This window comes from Notothenia coriiceps, unplaced genomic scaffold (genome assembly GCF_000735185.1).
Source record: "Notothenia coriiceps isolate Sejong01 unplaced genomic scaffold, NC01 NC01_scaffold00037246, whole genome shotgun sequence".
NCBI classification, from domain to species: Eukaryota; Metazoa; Chordata; class Actinopteri; order Perciformes; family Nototheniidae; genus Notothenia; species Notothenia coriiceps.
The window spans coordinates 18,111,032-18,131,062 of NW_011369947.1; the positions used below are offsets into that span (position 1 = coordinate 18,111,032).

At 43.6% G+C, this 20,031-nt stretch overlaps 1 protein-coding gene across 1 annotated transcript in view; it reads left to right on the forward strand.

Moving 5' to 3' along the window:
• Window positions 1-20,031, forward strand: part of LOC104966019 (AP-1 complex subunit beta-1-like) — a 373,094-nt gene that overhangs the window by 22,893 nt on the left and 330,170 nt on the right. Inside the window, exons 6-8 of the mRNA XM_010795119.1 lie at window positions 11,941-12,025; window positions 12,934-13,020; window positions 13,525-13,679. Of these exons, the coding sequence (XP_010793421.1) occupies window positions 11,941-12,025; window positions 12,934-13,020; window positions 13,525-13,679 (327 nt within the window). The remainder of the gene's footprint in view (window positions 1-11,940; window positions 12,026-12,933; window positions 13,021-13,524; window positions 13,680-20,031) is intronic.

Here is a 20,031-nt window from a genome sequence, read left to right on the forward strand (position 1 = left end):
GCAGGTTCTCTGGTCCTCGTCGGTCCTAATCTTCTTTATTGCCGGTAGCCTCTTCTTTAACTCGACACCACTACTCCTCTTGGTCACCTCTTGGACCCGTCGATAGAACCACTCACTCGGGCCGCAATCGTTGTCTTCAATCGATTTGCAGTGTTAGTGTTGTAACCACTTCAATCGTAGTAGTATGTAGTCCGATATTGATTTCATCGTATCACTATTATCTGTTGCAATGACCGTCCTGCAACTATGACTAGGTATTGTCTTTTGATTTACGCGTTCTAGTCGGGCATAGGCGCGCAATGGATTACGGTGAGGTGTGATGCCACGACCACATGGCTTCTCTCTGTGCTCTATGCCGACTAGGAACTGCTAGACCGCCTCTTTCCCAACCACCTCGGAGGCAACTATCGGCAACATTTACCGAAACTACCTTTCGTCCACACATCAACCCCTGCCCACGTGTCGACTAACGTCGTCCACTTCACCCTCCAACTCGGCCCTCTGTCCTCCACTGTCGGTGGTGCGTGTTGTGTTTGTTGTGTCTTGTCCCCCTTTGTTTGTTTGTTCGTCGCTCCCCCCCCCCCTCTCTCTCTTCTCGTCGCTTCCCCCCCCTCTATCTCCTTATGCCAAAAGGACTATTTCGACACCCTCTCATACACGACGTCCCTCCACCTACGTGTTGCGTGGGTCCTTGCTTGCGATCGAGGCCAGGGAAAAATGCACCTGAGCTACAGGACTGTCGACCTTAACCACACGTTGCGACGTGTTTGTGTTATGACGTGGTACTAATGTTTACCACTTTATGTTACATTTTGATGGCTTTTTATGGTCGTAGGAAGTTTGTGTTGGCGAGATGAGTTGCGTTGAGATGATATGGGCGCAGTCTCTCGCCTCTACACCAGGGAAACACTACATTATACTGCGCAACCGCATCACTTGGAAATTTTTTTCCGCAAAATTCTCGTCTTCGAGTTTAACGAGGAAACCGGAGACTTTAGGAACGGGAATACCAAGGAAGCGCATTTTGTATAGTTTAGGACGTAGTGGAAAAGTTAACTTAAAAAGTTCGTTCAAATTCATAATTTACATCTTTTTTATTTTTGGACGTTCTACGAGAATTTCTGGGACACTTCACCACGTGGACACGTTACTAGACAATACGAATTATACATATCATTACTGTTTTTTACAGGTAACCTTGGGGTATATTTTCACAAACCTTATTCGTTGCTTTAACTGGCTCAAACTTTAAGCGGCCCTTAGACGGTGGGCTGGAAGGGAAGCACCCGGGGCACCCGGAACGCTAGATGACGCACTTGCAGTGCTTTCTACCTGCGCGCGTGACAATATGGTAAGTGGTGCGCATAGTAAAAAAGAGGAAAAGGTTTCAGCTTAAAGAGTTGCAAAAAACTCGGATCATAAAAGGGACCTTTTCACACAGCCTCAGCTGACCTTCACTAGGGTTTTGCTCTTTTTTGGACTGTTACCTCCGCTCGCGTCACTTCTTTCTCCCTCCCTTTTTGTGTCACTTTGCTACGTAACGGCAACGACATTGCTTACAGTTTCAGACGGCTTCACCGTCTACGAAAGACAAGGGTTTTCTACTTCACCGCGACGACCACAGGTAACAAGCATTCTAAGCAAGTTACACTAGTAGACTATTTATTTCCGGTGACCAGGCTAAGCTCTCTCTCTCTTTCTCTCTGACTCTCTCAATGTCCCAACAGCTAATCGGTAGACCCGATACGAGCCTCGATTGGCTCTAATCCGCAAAGGTTGTAGTTCCCTCTTCCCTGCTCAGGAGGAGGGTTGACATCCCTGACTCTCTCTATTGCAGTCCGCCGAGTCCCTCCATTTGACCATCGCTGATTTCATGACGAGTCACCCCACCATAGATACATGGTTGTATAAAGCGTAGATTACATTTATAATCAACAGTATTTTATATCATCTCTTTAGGAAGGGTTACAAAAACTAATTCAACTGTTATATACAAAGTATACTCACAACTCTCGACATAGGTATTTAGAGAATTACAACCGGGGAGTTTCACGTGTTGTTCTAGCTATGTGAAGGAGTAGATAGGACAGGGCTTTTTTTCGACAGGTTAGTTAGTAAAGAGAGTGTGATCTAGTGAAAGGGTTCTCAGAGTGGTACAATGTTAGTGTGACCCTGTAGAACAACTGTAGTGTCCGGTGGATTAGCAGACGTTGAAGGCAGATCGACGTCTGCCGTTTTAGGTTATTAACGTAGTAAGTATATTGCAATACTTCTTAATAAAATCGGTACTTCGTTCCGTGTTTTACTATACAATTCTTACTTTGACCCGGTAAAGTACCGGCCGTTTTTTTTTACGTCGAAGTGTCCGGAAATGTGTCTAGCATTGACTTTCCGACCCGACGGTTTTGCATTTCGTAAGTCGGTGCACTGTAAGTCTGTTTGAGACGCGTCTCTCAAAATGTGTTCTGTCTGCCTAGGAAGAGATCGGTACTTGGGAAGTCAGCGCCGGCACACATTTATACTAGCGATCGGCTTCCGGCCGTCCGTCCAATGCGACGCGCGTGTCCATTTATACAAAACAAATGAACTCACTGTCAGGAACCGTCCGTCTAAGCGCCTGAAACAGAAAAAAAAATCAATATTGTGACTGTCACATAACTTACACTCGAGGATGTGGATTATTATCTAAACTGGGAAAGTAACCTACGAAATATTTGGTCAATGTTTGAACCGTCTCACAGTATACACTTATACCTTTTGACGTAAATTTTACCATATCTTCCAGTTGCAAAGTTACATACTCAAGTCGTTACACAACCAGCTATGATTCCGTAACTGTATAATAAATTTCCGAGTTTCTGCAACCAAGATACAAATTTGGCGAGTCTGTCGTAAAACTGCACAAAGTCAGTCGTATTGGTCCGTGTGAGTAAATAAAACACTACTAAATTTTCTGTTGCGTCTTATTATACTGCATTGGAGCGGAAACCCAACGCAAAAACGGTAGTAATCGAAAACTGGTTAAAGAAGTATAGTAGTCAAAACGTTACCCAGTGACATTCCTCGTTACAAGTCCTAGTAGAACAGCTCCGTCCAACAGTCAAATCTTTTACAGACCTACGTTCTACCATTTACTAAATCGTTTATGACGTTTTTTTTTTTACCGGAGAAAAGGTGGGGAGGACAGACTCCTTTTGTTGTTCCGCTCGGTCCGGGGACAATTCAATACAAAAAGAATAAACCAGACGAAGACTTTTTCGATTATCATACGTTTCATTATGACAATCAACAGACGTTTGCTTTTATTGTTGTGTTAATGCAAATCAGAAGTGTAGTAACATAAGTCCAGGAAATTAAATACTCCGTCGCGTTTAATAACTTTTCATATATATTATATGGCTATGGCTATCTGGTCATCGCCGACCATGCCCATGCGCCATACTGCTATTTTAGATGTTGCATAATTATAAGGTTGTGGTCCGTCATATGCATTTGAATATTCATGTTCAACTTCTTCTGTGTCTTCTGTGTCGAAACTAGCATTGGGATCCATGTTTATTAATACGTTACACCGGCCGCTCTCCCCCTTGTGTCCCCCGTGTTACGTCACACGCGGGAGGTCACGTGCCGAGGCTTTTCTATGCGGAAGTGAACATTTCTTACAAAAACGACGCCAGATGTCACTGTAGTGTATATTTCTGTATATTTTTTTGAAAATCTAGTGTATTCATCATTTTCCTACACATTTATTCACAGGTGTCTTTGACCTGGAAGTTGCTCTTTAACATCAGTGGGCCACAGCAAATGATGATGAGAAGCTAAACTATCTATTAATTATGTCAATTACAGGGAGTGTGATTGTTGAAATAGGGTGTTAGCGGTCTTGCTGGTGTTCAAAGAAGAATGACAACACTGTAGATCACCAACACTATGGTTTATTTTTTATTCACAGGCAAGTCAACATTGTCGCAGTAAAAGTCCCAAGATAGCTCCTGGTGCAATAAAATGTTCCCTTGCAGTGTTTTACTATTATGTCTGATGTTTCTCTATTAATATTGCTGCTACATTAATGTGTATGTTGCATCATGTTACTGCTGTAGATGTGTTTCCGAGCCGCTCCGATTACAACGAGAGTTACAACGAGAACGTGACGTCATATTTACACTAGACGGATCCTTTCTAGCCATAATCCGACTGAAGCCCACTAGCACTATTAGCACTAGCAGTATTGCTAGCACCGTTTTAGATTCAATGAGTGTCTCGTTTGCAAATGCTTCATTAAGTTGCTTGTGTTACCCCCTTTGCAAGCAACTAATTGAGTACATAGATTGCACCTTGCACTATCGCCACTACATTTATTTTAAAGTGCACAGAGTGCTTCGCTCTGTCCGCCATGCCTGCGGGAGTCTCACAACAATAATAAGAGCGCTGTTGAGAAAGATGACGAGTGGCATTTAAAGTGGCCAATCAGAGGGGTCTCAAACCGGATAAGGAAGTAGACGTAACACATATACCGATAGCAGCACCGTTTGTCCAGCGGCTTAACGGTAACGGTATACCGACACCGTCCGATCAGGTACCGGTATTGACTTAGTACCGGTTCTCGGTACCCATCCCTAGTTGTGAATGTATATACGCCGATCGTTCGGCACTACTTGCCCGGACAAAAAAATATTTAAACTTCTCAAAATCAGACCGGTGACCGGAGCGGACTCTCCTTCATCAGAAATTTGAATATGAATTAATAACCAAGTGTTGTGTGTAGAGTTTGGAGTGGTTATACTGTAGCAACATGGTGGTTAAATACTGTAGCAGCAGCAGCTGTGGTTTTAGCAGATAAAATGAATGTAAACAGGAGCTGCGGCCCAGAGGATGCCTCCCGTTTCCTCTGGCGGTTGCTGCATGTGTTCGTCATGACTTGCTTAAAACCCATTTATAACACTTCATCTTCAAAGAAACATACTTCCAAAGTATATATGTGCTGTCTTTTTTAAATAACAGTTCTTCTCCTGCATGTTCTACCCCAATATTTTCCTCACTCGTCTCTCTCCCTTCAGCCATCACATGTTCCGCTAACATGGGCTTTACCACCTTGGCCATAGAGTGGTGCAGGGATGACGTATTTACGCGGAAGTAAGCTGCGCATGGGTTCCCTTCACAAAAAAGCAATGGGATTTCTCCATAGGATTTTGCAAAATAGCTGGAAATAAGGTCTGTGGAAAACGAACCTATTAGATAAATGCACGTTTTGTTCAGCCGGATAATATTCACATGTCTGCCCTACTTTTATAATTTTGAAATCATAAATCTAATCGCCAGAAGCAAAATGCTAACGTTATGCTATAAAGGAACTACAGCCGAGTACTGCAGGGTCGCACGACTTCAACGTCACGCCAACTTAAAGGAGACCTATCATGCTATATTTGAATAATATATTGTAGGGTCATACGGTCATACCTATACAAGGTATATTTATATGTTTTCTTTTTCAAAATACCAAACAGATCATGCAATTTAGCCATGCCTCATTTCGCTCTATTTTGCTCTCCTCCGCCCTGTCTTTGCATGTGCTGCAGCTGAAAACGCCCCCCTGCAAAGGAGGGGGCCGAGTTACAAGCGTCATGTTACAATGCTGTTACCATGTCACGGCAACCTCTCATTCCCCTGATAGGTGGATTTTGCATGATAGGTCCCCTTTAAGATCCATATTCAAACATACATATTCTAAATGGTACAAGTTGAAGCTTTTGTTTGAACAGTTTTCAGGAGGCAGGTACTTGCTTTCACGCAGAACAGGGAAAACAAACTTAGAGGAGTGTTTACGTGTTTGGCGTAATGACGTACAACATCCTCCACAACTTCTGTAGTCCTATTCAGCCACTTGGTAACTACCATCGTTCTTCAGACACATCAACTCTTGAGAAATCACCAGTGGGGTCACTGCTTATAGATTTAATGTCGTAGAACAAAACGTGATCCGCCTCTTCAATTTGTGTCGACCACAGACCTTATTACCAGCTGGAGAAATCCTATTGGCTCTGAGACGAGGGAACCATGGATGTATAATAAGAACTGGATACAGCGTCGGAGGCGTGGCCTCGTTATTTACGATGAGAGCTGCTCATTGGCGCATGAAGACAAAATGGCCCAACTTTTGAGAGAGCCCAATAACGGTAGATTTTCGATATATTGTGCAGCACTAGTCTACAGCATGCAATAGCTCACACCGGGGTTTAATTATATGTGGCCCGATATTGCTTTTTAAACATTTCAAATTGGCTTTGGGAAATGGATGGAACTGTGTTGCTCTTGTTGACAGGTACTCTGTTGATGTGTTGGTGGACACAAAGGTTAGAGCCCGGTGGCAGGAGACAGTGGGAGGCCACAGCATGGCAGGAGGTGACAGCATCCTTAGAATACACCTGTGTTCTAAGGATGCATTCACAACATCACAGGTTGATTAAAATCAGTCATTTCATTTTGCCCATTGACACAAGATGAGTAATAAAATGTATTGCGTTGCATACCATTTCGCTTTAATCCAAAACGACTGACATAAACTCAATAACCACTTGGCTATAATGTATCTTCCTCTTTGTTTGACCAAGTGGGCTGAAGGACACGTTTGACGGAATCTTTAAATGAGCTCAGGTAAAGATTGCTCATGTCATTATGTCATTTATTACAAGACATATCCTTGGAACTGAAGGGCCACTTTTTTGTAGGCCTAAGTTAAAGGGGACCTATCATGCAAAATGCACTTTGTGATGTCTTTTTATACATAAAGCGTCGCTAACACTCAGAGCTAACCTGTACTGGAGGGCACATGTGTTTGAAAAGCAGGAAATAAAAAAAGAACTCATCTTGTGATAAACCCGCAAGAGAAAAAGCATTTGAGCTCCATACTGTTTCAGAAATAATCTTTGATGTGGTTTAGAACAGGATGGCGTTTTATCACAGCAGAATTTAACTTTATCTCTGGTAGAATTCTGATCAGGTATTAGCTCCGCCTCCTCCTTTTTTTTTTTTTTTAAAGCTAAGGACCCAAAATCCGCATTTCTCTAACTAGACCCTCCAGAAAAACGCAGGCAAAAATCCTTGATTATGCGGGCTAAATTCCTTGATTATGCGATTAAATATGCGGGGTTTTTATGTGATTTTATGCGGTGAAATTGCGGGAAGTTGCGAAATATGCGGAAAGTTGCGAAATATGCTAAATATGCGGGGAAAAAGAATAACAATCTTTTTAAATATTGGGCTGTCTTATTTATTCTCTCTCACACACAACCTGCCACTAACGTTAAACTCCTTTACTATTCAATTAAACACATTCAATGTTTATTTATTGTAAAAGCAATTGGGCTATTTTAATCTCACACACACACACACACACACACACACACACACTCTCTCTCTCTCACACACACACACACACACACACACACACACACACACACACACACACACTCCCACACACACACACACACACACACACACACACAGACCCACACACTCTCAAACACACACACACACACACACACACACACACACACACACACACACACACACACACACACACACACACACACACACACACACACACACACACCCACACACACACACCCCCCCCACACACACACACACACTTCTCCGCCTCATTCTGTTTTCATTTACTCGTTCGTTATCTGACCAGCTTCAATCTTGTAAACTAGTGTTAGTTACCCCTGCAGTTGAATACTACATGTGGATGTTAATGACCTCCATCATATAAAAGTGCTTAACATTGTGTATGTATGGAATTCATCCATGTAGCTATACCACCTGCGTCTATTCACACTGTTGGCTTCATGTCAGATTTATAATACTCGTATAAATGATTGGAAGTAATTAAGTGTGATGAAAACTGGAGCTTTCTGTCGTTGGCTTGTCTTATTGCCTTTTTCAGAAACTACAAGAGATATATCTCCTATTTTTAGTGAATAATGGATATTATCAGTTACAGTTAAGGTCTCCCTCCCAGGACATAATATATCAATTAAAACACACACAAATCTGAATGAGAGAGTTACATCATTAGTTCTGTACGGCAGACTTGTCCTGTACATTTTTGTGTCTCCATTATGTGTCTCTCTCTGTGCTTTGTAACACGTTTTGGCAGTGGTGCAAAGAGCAAAAAAAGTGTGAAATTGATTTGGTTTTCACACAAACAAATACTAGATTGTGTGAATAATAATTTGACAAAAAGATGTATGTCCAGTGGATAAGGGCTCAGTCATGGAGATTAAATCAGCTACAGTCAAATAGAATAGAGATTTAGCAATGCACAGTCAGCACAGGTCGGCATGCAGCGGGTCCTAACAACACAACTGTGAATGAGAAGTGTGGTTGTGGTCCACTTTCCCCTTAGTTGAAAGGGACCTCAGAACCAGAGGGCTCATGTCCTGCTACTGCAGGCCCTGGGTAAAAGGACAAATCCACAAGTTACTGTATATCGGTAAGGAGAGATTTTTAGAGAAAAATGTGATCACACCAGCAGCAAAACATTCTGAACTTGCAGACACACTGCAATCTGTAATGTGCTACCCCATATTAGTATACCACATTTCTTCCTACTTTTACATGTAAATAAAGAGATAAGTACCCAACCAACAATTCTGCTTATTATAACCGCAATCTGACCCTCTCAAGATTAATTCACAAAGTTTTTTACTTTTTACAAATAATTTGGATCATGGATGGTTACGCAAAAACAGTTGGTGGTCATCAGGAATAGCATTTCTATATTTGTTTAATGGCAATTTGAAACTTCTTATTGTGTACAATGACAGAGGTATTACTGCGTATGTAAGATCATAAGGGAGAACAAAAATATGTGTTGTTAAAAAATGTCTGCACTAGTGAAAATCATCATTCCAACATCTTCACTCATTGTCGTGACCTCATAAACGCACTGGACTGAGATTGAATGCCTCAGATTTATCAATATATGCTATAGTTCACAACGTTAAAGTTATACCATTATTACAAATAATGTCCTACATACTGGACCCATCTTGATCCTGACTCAAGTTGCTGTTTTCTTCTTTCAGCGCCGTGTGCGGACCTGAACCACTGATGCTTCAACCTAACACTCTGCTCTGCATTACACCTGCCAGCACAGGTAATGATGTACGACTGCAAACACACACGCACAAACACATGCTGTATCTGCTATGCTGTATGTTTGTCCAGAGGGTAACTGGCTGAGTTTAGCTCTTTAGAACATATTGGCTCTTATTTGTTGCACAGGGAGTTGCTGGAACTCCCAGGAAGTAGCGTACGAAGCCATAAACTCCCGGCACTGAGCTGGAGAACATTATTCAATTCCCATTTCATTCAAGCTTTACTCTGTCAGCCGGCTAAAAGCTGCAGCTTATCACCTCTGTCCTGAACACAGAGCACAGAAACCTAGGAAAGAAAGGAGGAGGGGGATGTCTGAAAAATGTGATAAATATTCAATTATGTTAGTTTTTTTTGCGTCAACTTTATTTGCATGTTTTGCAGTGCCGTGTTGATGCCATTATTGAGAATATTATATTGCTAATATGGATGTATTTAAGCAATGAGTCCCTTTTAAAATAATGATAGAAAAATATGTGTATTTCCAAATTGCTGAGTGGATATATTTAGCACAGACAGACTTTGCAAAGAGAATGTAAAGTCCACTTGATAGCAGGTTTTATTAAACTGATTTGCATGCATCCTCCGAAAGGATAATACAGAATATATTTTTTAAATGATTGAGCCTTGACATTAGCCATATTATTTCTTAAGTTTTTTATGATGATGGTTGATAGTCTTTTAATATAGCTGTCTCCACAAACTTTTGCATCTGCTTGTGTCTAACAAAGCTAGAAGGTAAGGACCATTTCTTTTTGTGTTTCTTTTTTTTTGTGTTTTCACTGAATTAGGCTTTGCAGGCTTAATATTAAAGACAGAAGGCCTTTTTTCCCCACTTCATCTATTGAACTGAGATATTTCAAGTGACCTCCTCTTTGTTGTCTTCCTCTTTCCTCTTGTCTCCTTCCTGCATACCCTCCTCTCAGCCCCCCGCCCCTTCTCCTATCTGCTCTTTTTCCGACAGCTCTTTGGGTTATAAAAACCACCATGATATATGATGTTGTCTGACCAAAACACTAAAAAGTCCCACAGCGATCTAAACAGTGCAGTATGCTCTGTCATTACACACACACACACACACGCACGCACGCACGCACGCACGCACGCACGCACGCACGCACGCACGCACGCACGCACGCACGCACGCACACACACACACACACACACACACACACACACACACACACACACACACACACACACACGCACGCACGCACACACACACACACACACACGCACGCACGCACGCACGCACGCACGCACGCACGCACGCACGCACGCACGCACGCACGCACGCACACACACACACACACACACACACACACACACACAACACACACACGCACGCACGCACGCACGCACACACACACACACACACACACACACACACACACACACACACACACACACACACACACACACACACACACAGTCATTTTGGAATAATGTCCACATCGACAGTTTTTCTGTCCCAAGTGGGTATGTTGGCATTTTACACTGGACAATAAAGATACACACAGGCAGACACACATAATCAAATTGGCACAAACACACACATACCCCTCTAAAAATTCAGAACAGCAGGAATCAAGGAATAACATTAGCTTAAATAAACCCAAACAGTTTTTAGTACAACAACGTTATAAAGATTTGAATGGCCAATGTGCAGTGGAAGTCTGTGTATTTTTCCTGCTGTCCTGATTTCACCCAGGGCTGGCCCTGGCCAACTTGTGGCCCCTCGCAAAGGTGTTTCACTAGGCCCCTCGGGTCTGTACACAACTGTGGGCCCCCTCTGCAAGATGAAGCCCAACTGGGAGTAGGGAGGGGGAGTGTACAATTTTTGATACATGTTAGTGGCCCACTAAGTCTACATAATAGGTTGCTTTGCTGTAAATCATAGCCTTTTGAACAGACAATGTCCTATTGTTTGGGACATCAGGAGTGGAGTGCACCAGCTGGCCGTAAGACTGGTCGTAACTCTATGTCCGACGTAGAACCGAAGGTTAAGACCAAACTAAAGTTATGACTAGTGCACCACTTACGGCCCCGTCCACACACAGGCATTCACTTGAATGGGGTGACGTAGAAGATTTTTAATCTTCGCCGAACTGCATTGTGGGGAGCGGAGTATGGCTTTGCAAGCATCGTGAGCATCAAAAGTTGAGCAATGTTCAACTTTTGATGCTCCCAATGCTTTCGAAGCTGGCATCAGCCAATCAAATCCCGTTTATGCAAATCCCGCCAGTACAAGCGCTAGCCAATCAAACCGCGTGCAAGCTGGGAGAGCCAGACCGCAGTTCATTTCCTCATATTCCAAACGAGAAATTACGGTAGCAAATCACCCAGTTCTTTACGACCAGAACTATTTACCGGGATACAAACCGGAGGAACCAGGCATGGAGGGAGGTGGCAGAGACAGTGGGTGAAACTGGTAGGTTTTCGCCTGTTTGGGGAGTTTATATCCAGTTTACTTCGTTTTAACATTGCTATTGCTTTGTATGTCGGGGGCGGGAGATTCATGTGATTGGTTGTTGGTCGCGTTGCTCGCAAAAAATCGCCAAGCTTCAGACACGCCCAGCATCAAGATTTTTCAAGATTTTTTTCATGCCTGTGTGTGGACGGGCCGTTACACCCAGAGGATGGTTGCCCTCTTGTTCAGTAAACAGCACGCAGACCCCAGCAATGCCAATCCTCGAAGGGCACTTGTAAAGTAATTACCCGTGTTCTGCTTCTTGTTTCTCCTCCTGTCATCCCCCCCCCCGGATGTAATCACTCTCGCAGGTGGCTGTGAAGAACAACATTGACGTATTCTACTTCAGCTGCCAGTACCCCATCAGCATGCTGTTCCTGGAGGACGGGAAGATGGGTGAGTGTGTCCGTGATAAACCTCTTCACTCAAACCAGCTGACGTCACCAACACACACATCAGCCATTGTTGAGGCTGTGCTGACTATGTGTAGCAGTGTGTGACGTACAGTAGGTGCGTGTGTGTGACGTAGGTGCGTGTGTGTGTGCGTATGTGTGTGACGTAGGTGCGTGTGTGCCTGCACTCGTTCACCTTGTGTGCTGCACCGTCGCTCCTACACTGTTCACCCGTGCCAACATTTCCTTTTTGATGTTTTTTTGATGTTTTTTTGATTGAATCTGTTGAAACACAATGCCCTTTCTCCCGGTGGAGCCTCAAAAGCGCAGCTGGGAACCCTTTTGTTTAATGTAGAATCAAACAATTTTGGAGGGCTTTGACAAATTTACGTTAGAAGCTTCTTCACCTTTAAAGACAAACAAAAACAATCGTCTATTTGGATGAAGAGATTCATCGGATTAGTGTAGTTACATAAATGTAATTTAGATTTCTGCTTGACTTTAGCATTATTACAGGAGTAAACATGTTGTTTTGGAAAGATTAAAGCTAACAAATATGCATTGAAGTGGAATACTGAGTTGGATAAAATCACGCTATGAATGATGGAAATAATAACATCTGTCGTTATTCAATACATTTTGACTTTTGGACTTAACAACCCTCTTGACTTTGTGGAAATGTTTGTATTACACAACTCAGAAACAATCCTGTGCACCACCACTGGAAAGTAATCCTACAAATGAAACGATAATATAAGTGTATCCTAATCTTTATCTGCAACTGTGCATAAATATCTGGTTTAAACAGTATAAGTAGACAGCGACACAATACGGAGCATCAAACTGTTTTTTAAATTCTGATACTGTGTGCGTTTCAGTCTGTCTTACAGTGATTGTGTCTCTTGTCCGCAGAGCGCCAGGTGTTCCTCGCCACATGGAAAGACATTCCTAATGAGAACGAGTCCCAGTTTCAGATCAAAGACTGCCATCTCAACTCAGGTGAGACGGGAGGAAAGGGAACAGAGTTACGCCTGAATTCACTACACGGTGCAGCCATATCCTGCTGCTGAATGTGAGGAGCAGGGGCAAATTCAGATACACGCTAATGAAGCAAAACACATTTAATGAGAACTCATCAGCTGCAGTCCCCTATAGTTCAGTTTTAGAAAAGCGTGAGAACAGCTGGACTGGAGGAGAATTCCTAATGACGGCTTAATGGAGATTTCCCCTCACAGATTACATTTACTTTTCATGAACAAAGAGAGAGACTTTAACATCCTTCTGGGAAGCAGCGGCAAGACGGAGGCTGAGGAGGAAACTTAGTCTAAGAAAGTCATTCAGAACTAAGTCTTTGTCTGGAGTGATGTTTCAATGGATGACAAATAAATCCTTCATTCTCTGGAACGTTTAATGATCTAATACTAAAAATGGAAAGTGTAACTGCAGGGAGACATTTAACAATTAGACTTTTCTTAATGTTTGATGATTATGTTCCTACAACAGATGCAGCCTCCAACAAACTGCAAGGTAGCAACATCTTCACCATAGCTAAGCGTACCGTGGAGGGTCAGGACATGCTGTATCAGTCGATGAAGCTCACCAACGGCATCTGGGTGCTGGCTGAGCTGAGGGTGCAGGCTGGAAACCCAAACTACACAGTGAGTACTCCAGTGTTAGCTGAATGCATGAGTTCCAGTCAATCACTGCTGTGCTGTTGGGTTTATGGCCAACAGAGGTAGCTGGTGAGAGAAATAAGGGTTTGATTAAGGGTCCTACAGTTGGTTTTTCCCTCATACTGTCATACATTTCAATATTAAGGGGAGTTGAATTAATCAACTACAACTCTGTTTTCACCTGTCTCGGTGTAAAATGCCCCCACTGCTCAGGACTGATATGTTTCTCTCTGTTGGCATTCTTTAGTTTTTTCCCGTTAAATGCCAGAAAATGTTGTTTGCATAACAGATTGTAAAGACATATTTTTAATTCATGATGCTGGGCTATATGAGTAGGGATGGGTATCGTTCGACATGTATCGATTCCGGTTCTGCTTATCGATTCCGGTTCTTATCGATTCCCCGTTTCGATTCCAAAATTGTAAAAGCAAGAGTTCAAACGTTCAGATGACAAAAATATCTTTATTCTTTTAAGCTTTAACTGACATTTTTACAAATAAAAAATATTCATGCAAAACAAATGTACTGCACAATAGCTGTGTTTTATTTTAACTGAGCTATGCCTGTGGAAAGCTATTAACAGGCATTGCATTGCACTGTGCCTTGTCTTTTTCTTTGTTAGTTAGTGGAGTCTCACTTTAGAGCGTTTACCGCGATCCATCTTTGGTGTTATGAAGTGACAGTTCGTGAACTGTCTACGGGAGGGCGGGGGGAGCCTCGCTGCGGGGCAACTGTGGACCTCTGTCGCCTGTCAACGCAACTTACATGATGCCGTTTAAAAAAATGAAGGGCGGTGCCGGACGTCAGCGTCAACGGCCTGCTGACGACCGGCCGTTCTGTGATTCTCCAGAACACACAGATGGCCAATCCGCCCTTACCCTGTATTCCACGGCCGCGGCGACCCGTGGAATACAGGGTCTACCGCGTTTAGGAACCGTTAAGCAGAACCAAAATTGTGTATTTTGTATGGGTACCCGGTACCCGGCATTTTCTTATCGGTTCTCATCTGGAACCGAGTTTCGGTTCACAACCCTATATATAAGTTACATTTGATTGTACATTTCTCATCATAGAAAGTCCTAAAAGCTGACTGGAACTAGGGAGATTAGAAAGAGTAGAAGCAACAATGACGACAAGTGAAGTTCATTTGTTGATAAGTACCACTGTGACTCTGTTTGCAGTTAAAATTGTGTTTTACTTTTTTTTTTACTACTTTATAAATATGTTTTTCTTTTATGCACTCTACAAACCATACTTTTATTTGTTATCGTCTTGTTTTGAAATAAGTTTTGTAGCTTGTTGATTTTAACACAACATCAACTAAATCTCTACCATCATTTTATATAATTTCAGTGTTACAGGAAACACAATTATAATACAAAAAATATTTAAATTAAATTGAAATACGTTTTATTCAAAAGAGGTTCTTACTGTATCTATGCTTGAAATCTATTCCGTCAGTGTGCACAGACTGATGCTAACATAGCACTTACCCAAACTTTGATATCTGGAGCCTTAGCTACTTCTGGAGTCTAATCATGGTAACCATAACAACTGAAAACAACAGAGATCTGTCCCGTAATAGATCAAAGGAGTTACTGAACAGAACCAGGTCATACATACAGTGTCGGAAAGTTCCCGCTTCTATTGTGAACTTCTGCACAGAACTTCAGTCCGACGTGTTGAATTATGTCATTATGATGGAGTTAAAAAAATACTGTCATCACTGCACGTCAGGTCAGAGAGAAAATGACACAGCAGAGACGTGACAGGGATGTGTGTGTGTGTGTGTGTGTGTGTGTGTGTGTGTGTGTGTGTGTGTGAGCGTGCCAGCGTGCTCCACTCAGTGTTGGTGTGTGCTGTGTGTGTGCTGTGTGTGTGTGTGTGTGTGTGTGTGTGTGTGTGTTGTGTGTGTGTGTGTGGTGTGTGTGTGTGGTGTGTGTGTGTGTTGTGTGTGTGTTGTGTGTGTGTGTGTGTGTGTGTGTGTGTGTCGTGTGGTGTGTGTGTGTGTGTGTGTGTGTGTGTGTGTGTGTGTGTGTGTGTGTGTGTTGTGTGTGTGTGATGTGTGTGTTGTGTGTGTGTGTGTGTGTGTGTGTGTGTGTCTGCACTCTGAATGGTTGTGTTTGCCTTTGAAATTGTGCACCACTGGTCCAGAAGGATGAACATTGGGTGACCGCCCCATCACTCAGTCTGCTCCCACTTCATGTTTTTATTCATAAGGTGGGCATTACTGTCTTTTTGGTTCTCACCGGCTAGACCAGTCAATCTGTAAGTCACCATGTTCCCCGCTCATTAAATCTTCAGGATGCATCGCCATCGTTTCGCCTAACACAAGAGCCTTTGAAATATACGACTTGAGGAGTATTAACTAGTTATAAAGAATTAATATACATTTACTTAAAGGTTACCTATGTGCAAACTGGTCACACTGGTCAACACCTCCGCTTCTCCGTCCGTGGGGCCCACACCTACGGGACAGCGATGGGGTCGGGTGCGCTGCCAGAAAAGGTGGCTGAGTGAAAGCAGAGGGTCTCGACGGACCAGACTCCGGGCGACAGAAGCTGGCTTTGGGGACGTGGGAACGTCACCTCTCTGGGGGGGGAAGGAGTCGGAGCTTGTGCGGTGAGGTGGGAGAGTTACCAGTTGGATCTGGTGGCGCTCCACCTCTACGCACCAGCGTCGGCTCTGGAACCTTACTTCTGGATAGGGGTTGACTCTATTCTTCTCGGAGTTGCCCAAGTGTGAGCGCCGGGGTGGGTGTGGGGATACCACAAGCCCCCGGTTGGGTGCTTCTTTGTTGGAGTTTACCCCAGTGACGAGCAGTGGTTCGCCTCCCTACGCCTGGCGGGGTTATGGGAGGGAAAAACTCTGACTGTTTGTTCTGTGCCTTATGCCACCAAACTCTTTAATCTTGGCTGGGAGACTTCAACGACCATGTGGCAATGATGGAGACCACTTGGAGGGGCGTGTTGTGAGGAAGCGGTCCCCCTGATCCTGAACCGGAGTGGTGGTTTGTACTGGACTTCTGTTGCTAGTCATGGATTGGCCATACAAACACCATGTTCGAACATAAGGAGCTCATAAGTCTACATGATTACCAGAGCACCCTAGGCATAAGGTCCATGATCAATTTCCATTATCGTATCATCGGACCCTAAGGCCGTATGTTTTGGCGCGGCGGGTAAAGAGGAGGGGCGGAGTTGTTCAACTGACCACCATCTGGTGGTGAGTTGGGTCGAGTGGCGGGGGAAGCTCTGGACAGCGACCTGGTAGGCCCCAAACCGTGTAGTGCGGGGTAAACTGGGAACGGTCTGGAGGGAGGAGGGAGCCAAGTTCAGGAGGCCTTTCAACTCACACCTCCGGCGTGTGGTTTGTAGAGTTTAGAGAAGGCGTAGGACCGCGTCCCAGGGGCGGATCACTGGTGTGAGGTGCTGCAGGAGTAGGGGTGACGCGGGTTTCTGCTCAGGGCCATCCAATCTCGTGTACTCCCAAAGCGAGAGCTGTGTCCGGAGTCTCGCAGTAAGTCGGACCCATTCCCGGTGAGGGTTGGCCTCCGCCAGGGCTGCGCTTGTGACCAATCCTGTTTGTAATATTCATGGTTAGGTTATGGTTTGAATTTAATTGAGCCGTCCCTTATAGATACTGTCTTTTTACGTTAGTGAGCCGGGATCATTTGCTCGGCTCTTTAAAGCGCCGGCTGTTTCGGCCTCCCAAACGGCTCTTCATGTTACCAAGTTTACCACGGCTCGTATCGCCACTGCGAGGCTCCGTCGCTCGGCAGCTCCACGCGCGTGCCACTAACGCCCCCCCCGCTCCATCAACCCCGCCGCTCGTCGCGTCCAAATCGCGCCACGTTCCCTGTTGTCTGGAGCAGGCATCCTTCGATGTCGGAGAAACGATCTTCAATACCTACTCCGAAATATTCCCACCAGACTCCTTTGCCCTCCAACAGAGGGTGTCCTTATTTTCCTTTTCGTAATTTCAAGCGATAAATAATCTCGATCTTTCTCTCGAATTATTAATATTTGTTTTGACGCCCCTCGGCTCGCGTACAGGCGTCCCGAGCTGAATAAGGGTGTCAAATGACGCAAAGACGCCCCCCCTGGCTGGAAACGCTGCTTCAGAGACATGTTTTGTATATATCTGAGACCTATAATATATTGATGAAAACCGATATAATAGGGGACCTTTTAAAGGTAAGATTTTCCTTTTTTTAATGATTATTGTGAAAAATCTTTCAGCTAGCAGGCAGTGTGCCTTTTTCATTTTGATGATTTGTTGCTTTTTATTTCCCCTTGTCCGTTTTCATCTTCACGTTCCTGTCCTGTACCCCTTTTGTCTTTTTTCACTCTTGGAATTTTTATTAAAAATAGTTTATACTCTGGGCTGGTAAATTGCTCCTCTACCTTTTTGTAGGTGGATAGTAAATAGTTTATGTTAAATGGAGATGCATTGTACACAGGTGTGTTCGCTGCTGCCTCTCTGTTTGGCACGCACATTAAAGCAAGCTGCCAAAGCCTTTCGTCTGCAGTCTATTTTTAGACCTGAAGAAGTAAAGCTCTGCCTCTGCGTTTTTTATTCTGGGTTTTTTATTGGGCTTCTCAAGACAAAGACATCAAAACAGTATAATTCATTAAAAGAGGGTCACGTGTTTATTTTTTTGTCTTACCCGTAATGTCCAATATCTGCAAAGCATGATTGGCTTAGCGTATACAGTCAGTAGTATAACTTCATATTGATTCTTGCTGGGTTTTATTACATGCATTAACAGCCGTGTTTAATTGACAACTAAAAAACCCAGCGTTTTTCAAAGTGTGGGGCGTGCCCCATGTGGGCGTGGGATTGGATGGGTGGGTCGCAAACGACGACGATGAAGGAGATTTTATTTTTATTTATTTTTTTTAAATACATTTTTGGGATTTTTCGGCTGCTGTCAGTTCTTTGTTGTCAGATTGTTGTGTCCGGGCTCTTAAGACCTCTGCTGTGTTCAGGTTCATTGGACATATTCAGCGTGTCTCCGTCTCTCACTGGAGACTTTTGGGTGGAAAGAATACAGCCATTTTTGTATGAAAGTATTAGAAACAAAGACGTTTATATACAAAGAGTCATTGTTTTGTGATCATGATTATAAGAACATCTTAATCCATACCATTAATGTCCTTATGATTACTGTGGCTCTGTGTTCCTCATTGTGCTCTGTCTACGCATTCCATCTATACCTCTAAAGAAAAACCAATAATATTGTAGCATCAAGCCGGAGAATGCCGCGTCTCTCAGGTCTCTTAATAGCAGGTTCTACTCAGAAGAGCCTCCACATTTTCCTCACATCTTACCCCATGCTGACAGTGAGAGCGGCTGCCTTAAATGTTTTACCAGCAGCAGCATGTATTTGAAGATCCAGAGTGTGCAGAGCAGCAACACTTAGCAGCCATGCAGTTTCTAGCTCTGTGGTACCACACACAGTATCACCCTTTTTTTGGATATTTGTTTCCGTTGAGATTACTCACCAAATGTCTGCGTTAATAATTGATCACTGTAGACACTGAACAATAGATCCCATTGGATAAGTAAAAACAGGAAGAGAACAAGTAGAATGTAATGTCTCGAGTGTGTCATGAGTATGCTGAGGAGGTTTACTGATTATATTACTAGGGGTAAAAACTCTGCATCAGAGTTTCCCTTTTGGCAAACACATATCGCTCCTATATGGCAAGTCTACCGGTTTTGAGTGTATCTAAGTTTCTTTGGATAAGAGCTTCACCAAAGTGTCATGCATGTTATATATGCTAATGAACTGGGAATGGAGGCGTCCTGGTGTATCAACATCTCTAGTTTGAGTCCAGCTGGAAGCCTTTCGTTGTGTTTTATCCTCGTCTCTCCCTCTCCCTGTCAGCTGTCCCGTCTTTATGGAAGGACCGTTCAGCGCCTAAAACCACTGTTTATCCACTCAAGCTGATAATGCAGTCCTTGGATTGACTTCTTCTCTGTCTGCGATGTTTGTAGTCGGTCACTCAAAACAGTTGTGGAGTTCTGTGCTATCCATCAAATATTTTCCACTGGAACAAATGTGGATTCTCGGACATGACAGGATCAAAGCTGAAAAGAAACGCACTGAGGAAGGAAAGGGTGTGTGTGGTGTGTGGTGTGTGTGTGTGTGTGTGTTGTGGTGTGTGTGTGTGAGTGTGTGTGTGTGGTTGTGTGTGTGTGTGTGTGTGTGTGTGTGTGGTGTGTGTGTGTGTGTGAGTGTGTGTGTGTTGTGTGTGTGTGTGTGTGTTGTGTGGGTTGGTGGTGTGTGTGTGTGTGTGTGTGTGTGTGTGTGTGTGTTTGTGTGTGTGTG